We start from the raw sequence: 9,176 nt of genomic DNA on the forward strand, positions 1-9,176 counted from the left end.
TACACATTTTTTTTGATAGTTTAGTCTATAATGGGGGTTAGAAAGATTGCACTGATAGGAATTTGGACATCACTCAATTAGACATATTTTATTGAAGAATACTTAACACAACTTTTCAACATTTGGAACAGGTCAAATTAGCACTTCATCACTGGACACAATTTCAAACAGTGGACATTTTTTACATACTTCAAAGGCACGATGGCAGATAAGTGCTCAAAATTGGGCAGTTTAGTAAGTCATTATACTGTGTGCATTTATGTTACAAGCTTTTTACATCAAACCACAATCAACAACATACTGAACAGGAGGAGTCTTTTTCTCCAATTGTTGAAGATTGTTCTTTGAGTGAGACAGATGATTGTGATATTGTTCTTCTGTCTTACAAAAAGAACAATCCTTAATAGTTTTAACTAAGTAGACAGTATGAACCTCTTCTGAAGTTTCCTTCCTTAGCTCAGTGAAATTGTTTAGAAAGGCACAAGTGAGTTTATCTCTCCTTCGAAGTCTTAAAGTCTGTGGTATGCAGTCTGATAGTCCGATTAAGTGTGATGAGTAATGTCTGTTGCAACACTTTAAGCTCTTCTTTCCTGGATATGCACTGCCTTTGTTCCGGCTCCCAGTTTGCTGATGTTTCCATAAACCATTATAACACAGAATTCACACCGGTTCATTAGCATTAGCAATAAGAAATAGGATTTTTGTTCCAATGGAAAACTTACTTTGGAATCAAGTCTGCACAATGTGATTGTGTGTGATTAGCAGATGGGATTGTACAAAAGCAAAAGAAGAGCATGTGATTAAAGTATTGTAGCAGTGATTAAAATTATCCGCCAGAAACAACACATGAAAACAGGTACTGAATAAATAAGAAAAGAAAAGTTCATGTCTGGCCAAAATGTATTGTTTTTTGGGCTATTGATCATCATAAAAGACAAGACCATTTTTTTTTGAATGTAGAGAGAGTGTGAAGCATTTCCATACTAGAAATAAGTTGAAATTAAATTATGGTTCTATGGCACAGGAGTTTGTCGAAACACTGTGGAAGATCTATCTCACCCATCTGCTACCTGCAGCCACACGACTCCACCACCATGTCCTCATACTGCTTGTACACTACATTGTTGGCAGAGTCTATGTAGAGTATACTGATGGGACTGAGTTTAGTCGGGACACAGCATGTGGGCGGTGTTGAGGACGGGTCCATGGAGTTCATGAGAGTCTGAATGATGGCGTGGTTGGTCGGTTCAAGGTGTGAGCGGATGGGGAAGTCACAGGCCCCGTCGCAGTGAAACGCCTCGTACTCAAGCGGAGCAATGATCCAGTCGTCCCAGCCCATCTCCTTAAAGTTCACATGCAGCTGTTTCTTATGGCAGCGCTTGGTCTGGGCCTTAACCACCTGGCTTTGAGGAAAAGCCTGTGGCTGCTGCAGGGGCTTTTTATGTGCCCTTGAAGCTGGAGCCCGTCGCATTCGCCTTTGTGTGAAGAGGTACTCATAGACAGTTTTATTGTCATGGCCTGATCGCGCTTTGATCTCGTTGTAAAACAGGTCCCTCTTTCTGCTTTTGCCAAATGCGAGTAAGAAAGCCTTTTCCTTGTTGCTCCTTCCCGGACGACCAAATCCCAGAGTTCGCAGGTCCAGGGGCCGTCCGCCTCGATACGGCATTGCCTCAAGTTCAAAGCACAGCTGCTGGGAGACTGAGTTTTGCTGATGCTTTACACCCTTGAAAACTTTCCAAATGTCAAATACCTCCCATTTGCTGCCAGATCCGCCTCCGCTAACCGCGCCATCTATTGTCTTGGTCTGGAGCAGAAGGTGCTTTTGTCTACCTGAGGCGCAGGTGTAGAGGCGGAGGCAAGGCCCAGTCGCCGCAGACACCGGGGAGGCCATGGAGAGCTTGCGAGGGTCGGCCAGGTGCTTCCTCAGGATGCGCAGCTCGGCCCCCAAGAGGCCTTCTCGATCCAGAGAGCTGATGTTGAAGTAATACCTTTGCCGTCTGAGCTGTGGCCCACGCTCATCTGTGAGGGAGAACAGGGATAGAGGCACAAGTAAGTCAATGAGCTGACAGGACACAATATAAAAACAGCATGAGATTGACGTGAATGACAGTTGAATGTCATTTTGATGAACCGGAAAAACTCATTTTGGTATTTTGGACATTTGGGCATTTTGATTTCTGGAACACTGTCCCATGGGCAGAAGGACATAATGCTCAGATCTGGCTCAGGACCTGTACTATAGTAGTACATTATAGCCTTTTTCAATTTAAGGATTATTGCATATTTGGCTCGATTACAATGGAAAGCTAATTTGTTTGTGTCTACTGAATGATTGATGCAACACTAGTTTGTTAAATTCCAGAAAAGATGGATTCAGGACCAAAAAAAATAATGAATTAGACGCTGGGATTTGAGAGCTTATCCAAATAGTGGTTTAAGGTTTAAAGAGTTTTACGAGCTTTTCGCTGATTGGCAGGATAGGGCTTGGGTTTCTGAATAAACCAGAAGACCAGAGAGAGACCTCTTTTTAGCCCTGCACTTTCATTTTAAGATCATCAATATGGCATTTTCCAATCAGTAGGCCAATATTGATATTACACTACTTATATCTCACAGTCATGATTTTTTTCTCCTACATCTAAACGGCTCTGAAAGATGCACAGCAAGTTATTTACTAAAAGGTATTTTTAATCGCAAAACAAAATGCTGAACAATATGAGAAAATGGTGTGGTATCTAATGCTTTTTTTTGTCACTATCACTGAGGGAAACCAGTGGACTTCAAAATCTGGACTCCAGCAACAAAGTGCATCACGCCAACGGAAGAGAAATCTGTGCACCCCATACTTCTCACGTAATCCCGCCTGTTCCCATTCAGGATTCAAGCGGGACATTAGAACCAGACAGAGAGGCAGCATCCAAGTGTAAACAAGTCTGTTATTATGGGCCTGTCGTTAGCCAGGTGTCTGAGGAAACCCCGACATTTGAATGCACTGTATTTGAGATGTTAGTAAAAAATTGTGCTGGATAAAAAGGAAAAATCTCTCTCAGTGTTTAAGGCCTTTTAGGTTTTTTCAGAAGGATTGATCCAATTTTGATGCACACATGATCAATACAATGTTTCTCATAAGTTCGTTTGATGCCATGAAGTAGAATATTACTCTGAGTAAAACTAGTATCAGAGAGTGCTAATTACAAAGGGACTTCTGAGCAAAAACATGAGCAGGACATGAGTGGATGTGAGTTGGGGGAGTGTCAGAGTGTCAGTTACACCTTCCCTGGTCCACTGCACATGTGGAGGAGGTCACTGGTGATTTGCTCAGGACACACTGAACAAACAAGGGGCTAATTAAAAGTACATCACGTCCCTGATAAGTAAACATTTAGCGACACCAGAAATATTAAACTCAGCTCATTGCAAACATTGTTTTAAACAGTTTTACACGGGAAAGATAACATTACGCAGGGGGCCACCCTACTTGTGGCTCTGAGGTGTGTTTATTTACCCTCCTGGGGTTGTATGACTGCAGTGCTTTAGGGGGCGCACCAGATGGTATAGAGCACACACTCACAGAATTTAACATGAGCGTGGAGGCATAGTGTCCTAACATGGAATCAGTGCTGGACCGGTAGCCTTATTCAAAAAGACCAAAGCCTTGTGTCACATGATGAAAGCTCTGTTAGCATCTGTTCCTCAAGTCAATGTATTATATAGGTTAACCAGTGTGAATTGGAATCTGCTAAACATGATAGAATAAAATATAAAAGCTCTGAGAAAACAAGATAAGAGGATACTTTCCCTTGCTTTGATTAAATAGTATGTGCTCGACAATATTAAAACAGATATTAACATTTGTAATGCAAAACCAGACCCAAATGATAGCGACTAATGTCAAACTGATAAACAAAGAGAAGGCTACAACTCTGTGCTTCTTGTGCTGGAGTCACCATATTTATTTTTGAATCACTTCTGAATCCTCATGTCTAGGCACACATTTAACTTTGGCTGTCTCACTGACAACCTTTTCAAAGATCACATTCAGCTCCTCCTTCTGATCACAGTTGTTACTCTCGAATACATCAAGTTTCACTGTAAAGTTATGTACAACTGTATTTAGTTTTGTGTGTGTGTGTGTCTGTGATGGCCTTTTAACCCTATAGGCAAAAATGCATGCTGTAAGAAAACTGAAGGGTTATGGGTCATACACTTGTTGGCTTTACCTTGTCCTTTATCAACAAAGCTGGTGATGGTGTTCGCCAAACCGGTCTCGTGCAACACGCTGCTGTTGACGTCTCCGTTTGATAAGGACCAGTAGAGCGACAGCATGTAGTCATGAGGGACCACCAGTGGCTGCCTGTGGGGCGCATCCCGCTCTGTGGCGGCTTTGGGGAACTTGACAGTGCGCTGAGCAGCTGGGGCAGAGCCCTGTTGAATGTGCGGCTGATGGTTAAATCTCGCAGCCGCCGGTCGCTGTGGAGCATCCCCGGTGCGCTGCACTGTCCAGACCGTTCCGCCAGTCTTTCCGCCGTCCACAACTTTATACGGTGATGCGTAGGAAGAATGCGTCCTGAAAGCGAGTTCTCTGTCCGTCCAGGGGCGCCCCGGCAGCCCCGCTGCTTTGTCCCTCACAGCCCTCGTACCAACCAGGGGCGATTGCGCGCTGTACTTCACTTTACTGGCATTCACTTCCCCTTTTACAAGCGCTGTTCCTCCTGCTGCCTGGATGCGCGTAATTCTCGCCGGGGAGGCTTTCCGCGCTGAGTTGGTCCCAGTGAAACCGGCAGTGGGTCTGAGTGAAGCGAGCAGCGGGTGCGCGTACAGAAGAGTCCAACAGCACAACTGCAGCAACTTGACAAGTGTCATCCTAAAGCCCAATGTGCCAGGCCCTCATTGTAATTAACGCAGTCAGTGGAGAAACAGTTCACTTAGTCGTTTGATTGGAGCGCTCATTCTGTGTGCTGAGCTGTGCCAGTAAAGTCCTGAATAAAAGGCGTTTTTCGTGTCTGACACAAGCTGTAGACATATGTGAGGCTGTAAAAGTCAAAATGTGGTCTATGGCTGACTTTTATTTGCTGGAAATCCAACGTATTCTCTTGAATGATAAGAACCATAATGCTGCGGAAAGGTCCAGCCGGCAATGGCACAGAGAGCAGATCCAAAAAGTCGTCTTGTAATCATTAGAGCAAAAAGAAACTCTAACCAAAGGCTCGCACTTAACTCTCCACTGCACCATTCTGATGGAGATCTTCTGAGGACCTCTTTAAATCCTACTTTTTCACAAAGTGAGGGAGGCAAGGATGGCGTAATGCCGCTGCCTCCGTGTTTTTTCTCTTTCCCCTCAAAGCTTGAACCGCGTCCAGTGAAAATATTCTCTCACACACCAGGCTGCAGGTGCTTGAAAAAAAAAAAGTCATCTAACAAGACGGAATTTCAAAAGCACTTTTAATTACCTCGTGACGTCAAGTCCCCAAGTCTTCTAACAGCAATAATTCTCCCAGAAGACTCTCTCAGAGTGACCCCCCCTCCTTTTAATATAGCACTGAAAACAAAGTAATACATGAAAGCTAACTTTATCATCAATATAGAGGGTCCCATCATCAAACAGAGGCATTTACACGTGGTACAAACAAGATTCATAATTCTACAGACAATGACAAAGCAGATTATATTATTCATTTATGTTGAGTTAGCCTGTTTTTTTCTTTCTTCTTTTGATTTGTTTATAAAGAAGATATTCAAAAAATGTAATAGTTAAATTTCCCTTCTGTTCTCAGCCTTGATACAGATCAGCAAACATTGGATGGATGGATATACAGTATTTCTGTTGTAAATGCCATAAGCACAAGTATGGCCAGTATTACTTGTCTTGTTAAAAACCTCTTCTCGTGTTTCGTCATTCACTAGTGTGCTGGGGTACTTCACTTTCTATAGCTGTGTGCCACTGTAATTTATGATGCCACAAGGGGGGCCAGCTCGGTGTTATAAATCGTTAGCTCCCAGAGTAATTAGCGTCCTGCACATTCAGGTCAATATTGTGAGAGTTTGACTATTGGCTCCCTGGTGACTTGAAACTTGAGCAAAACTTCGGTTACAGCTTTTCTCTATCACTTTCGGCTGTACAGCAGGAATGACGTCCAGGTAAAACAGAAAGATTACCAATCTGGCAGGGTATGCCATACAAGCCTCTATTTTTACCTTTTGAACACAAAGGCATTCTTAAAAGCTACAATGATAAGCCAGAATGCATTACCCTTTGATACAGCTCACAAGCACAAGTTGTTGACATTTGTGAGCAGGACATGCAACAGGAATAATACCCCAATGTCAAAGCAGGGACATTGAGAGCACATGCTTGTGCTGTAGCCAACTGACGAACAACTTGAGGCACACATTATTGTAGTTTAACCAGTCTTCTGTTGGGATGGGAAAGGTTCGCCCTGGGTTGTCAACAATATGTCTAAAGTCAGACTTATTTCCCCTCGCAAAGTAAATGATCAGACTTGGAAAGATAGTGTTTCAAAAAGGATCGATACTTTAGTGTTCGGAGATGGCCAAACTGCCATATTTTTCTCATACTGTATTTGCTTCTCCATTGACCTTAAGCTTGTGGTTCTTCATTTAAGGAGGAACTCTACACTGCAATCGCCCACTACTCCTGACAGGTAGCTTCAAAGGAATTCAAGACTGGGGCATAGGTCTCCAGGTTTCAACCTTTTTTGAAGTAGAATCTGCCAGCACGCCATATACATGGCCTATCTGTATATCAGGTAATTGTAAAGGTTCCTTGACAATAGAAGAATGTATTGGTATGAATGAGAAACATACTGTATAATAGTATTAATGTGGCCTTTGGGTAAATGGACCAATGTGTTCTCCTGTCTAGTCCTGGCTTTCTACTTGGCCACGACAATAATAGCTCAGTGAGAGTGAGGGGAGCAGTGTGGAGGCGGCGAGGCTCATATTTAGACAGACAAGGATGAGTGGCTCTGCAAAAACCGCACAGGGAGACAGCGTCTGCCATGAGGTTAGACCAATAAAATAAGGAGTCAATTTGTTACTAAGCAGCCTTCTTCCATAACTGTGAGCGAGCGCTTGGCTACATCTCCTGCTCTCAGTGGGTCCTGGTACAGGATCTGCCCCTGTTTATAAAGTGTCACTCTATAGACAACAGCCTTTGCCTACGCAAAGGCGGATATATAGAACATGTGTTGGTGGTGTGACTGTGAACTGATATGGTGAGACTGCGGTTGTTTTAAAGTCTATTTTGAGAAATGTTAAATGAAAACACATAGGGGCTATGGAATTTGCTAAGTTCACAAGAGCAGAAGAAGTACAAATTTGTCACCAGTGTAAATATGGCTCTCGGCTAGATTTGTATATATTTAATATTTTTCTTTGTGGGGAAACCCCCTCCTGTACAGGCCTTCCAAAAATAAATACTGTTTCCCTTTCTGACGCCTGTGACACTGGCTCGAATTCTTGGGCCTTAAAGGTGTACAATTACGCAACTCCTTTGTCATAAAACTTTGGTGTGTATCTCGACAGTATGCTTGTGTATGTGGTTTTCTTCATTGCTTGCATTTATTCAGTGTTGGCCATCATGCAACACTTGACAAGGAATCAGTTTATTACTGTTTGGACACACACTTGTTAAGCAGCTAAAAGAGTCTATTGACAGTATTTAAAAAGAGAATCCTTCACAGCATCAGTGAGTTGAGGACAGATCGAACTCATCTCAGTTTAAAACCAGCTTGGTACCAAGACTGGACAGCTAAGCATGAAGAAGCAAAACATTCTCAACTCAAACAACCCATCCAGCACAACACAAGCAACAAGGTCTCTTAAGTCCCTCTCTGAAACAGCACCTGCGGATACATGTTACGTATTGTCACTCAGTCACATGTGATGATGGTTTTACAGTTTACATCTCACTTACAGAGTACTTTGATGAAATGCCTCTTTAGAATGAGAGCAATGGTTCAAATCAGCATTCACATGCCTCCATCTGTATTCTGTTCAGTTTGTGTACACGTACTGTATGTTTATGTGCGTGTAATCGGAATACATATTCATCAAATGCCATGCAGATGAAGGCTGTTTTTCACCCATCACAGGAGATTGTATTCAATTAGTGGTGCACATATAGACACACATCTATTTCCATTAGTATCAAAGATTAGTAACCAGTCTTTTAACATGTTGTGCTTCGATCGTCAGTCACTGTCAAAATAAGGCCAAGGGATATGAGAGGAAAAAAGAGAATAAACAAAAACAATATGGGGTTCTCATAAACTCTGCCGCACTTCTGTGTTCCCACAATCCGCTCCTCCAGTGCCCCCTCCAGGCCGCTTTCAGCCAGGACCACTGCATGGAACAAATTGAGAACATGCAACAGTTTACAGGGTGCAGGTGGGCCAAACAATGTAACATGGATCACTGGCTAAGTGTGTTTATGGGTTTCTTTCGCCCCGGGGACGTGCGGAGGGCCATGCAACAGAGAAAGACTGACGCGGTGGCTCCTCCATGGAAACAGTGACAAGTGTGGATTTGGTGGGTGAACTGTAAACCCTTGTGGTGACCCTTGGAGCGAGGGAGGAACACGGTGGGTTTTCTCATGCAGCACTGGAAAACAGACTCTGGGAGGAAGACACAAGTGTCCAATCAGACTGACCGCATTTACGTCAATGTTTTCTGTTGATGTTACAAAGGAATATGTGAGTTATTGTATAAACTTGGTAATTGACTTGTTTCCTGGAATAGTTTGGTGATTGTTGATCTCTGACAGCGGTGGTTTAGATGTTGCAGGCAAAGATGAACCACAGAAGTCTCATTTGGTTGTGCTTTATAGTACCATGTTCCAACGTTCCCTCAAATAACACCTGACAATCAAAAGCCAGAGCGCTCTATTGCTGGAATCCAATCCAGTGCGGTTTTCAACGATTGCAGATTCCCTGTCGTGATCCATGAATATCTTTTCTAAAAAAAACACCAAGTAATGAACATTTTTTCAGCTAACATGCCTTAATTATCTTGACAGGAGATTGTCGTGGCCTTTAGGAGCCCCATAGTAAAGTGACGTCTTTCACCTTTAAGCATGGCTGGTGTCAAGTGGCTGTGCTGAGCGGTCTGATGCCCAGAGAAAGAGCCCGTTCTCTGGCAGAGGGGCCTTGCTTTTC

The 9,176-nt window shown here is 43.2% G+C and overlaps 1 protein-coding gene across 1 annotated transcript; it reads right to left on the minus strand.

Moving 5' to 3' along the window:
- Positions 1-928: 928 nt before the first annotated feature.
- gdf5 (growth differentiation factor 5) lies at positions 929-5,207 on the minus strand. The gene is made up of 2 exons (XM_079579437.1): positions 4,221-5,207; positions 929-2,019 (listed from the first exon to the last, which is right to left on the minus strand). The coding sequence occupies exons 1-2, from the start codon at positions 4,861-4,863 to the stop codon at positions 1,067-1,069; spliced, it is 1,596 nt and encodes a 531-aa protein (XP_079435563.1). The 5' UTR covers positions 4,864-5,207; the 3' UTR covers positions 929-1,066.
- Between the last annotated feature and the right edge of the window lie 3,969 nt (positions 5,208-9,176).

The sequence above is a fragment of the Gobius niger genome (genome assembly GCF_951799975.1).
Source record: "Gobius niger genome assembly, chromosome: 20".
NCBI classification, from domain to species: Eukaryota; Metazoa; Chordata; class Actinopteri; order Gobiiformes; family Gobiidae; genus Gobius; species Gobius niger.

What these genes read in the sequence shown, in the direction of transcription:
- gdf5 (XM_079579437.1), bottom strand. Translation starts at nt 4,863, where the DNA reads ATGACACTTGTCAAGTTGCTGCAGTTGTGCTGTTGGACTCTTCTGTAC. An exon ending in CTTTGTTGATAAAGGACAAG is followed by an intron (nt 2,020 to 4,220) that starts GTAAAGCCAACA and finishes TCTCCCTCACAG; the next exon opens with ATGAGCGTGGGCCACAGCTC.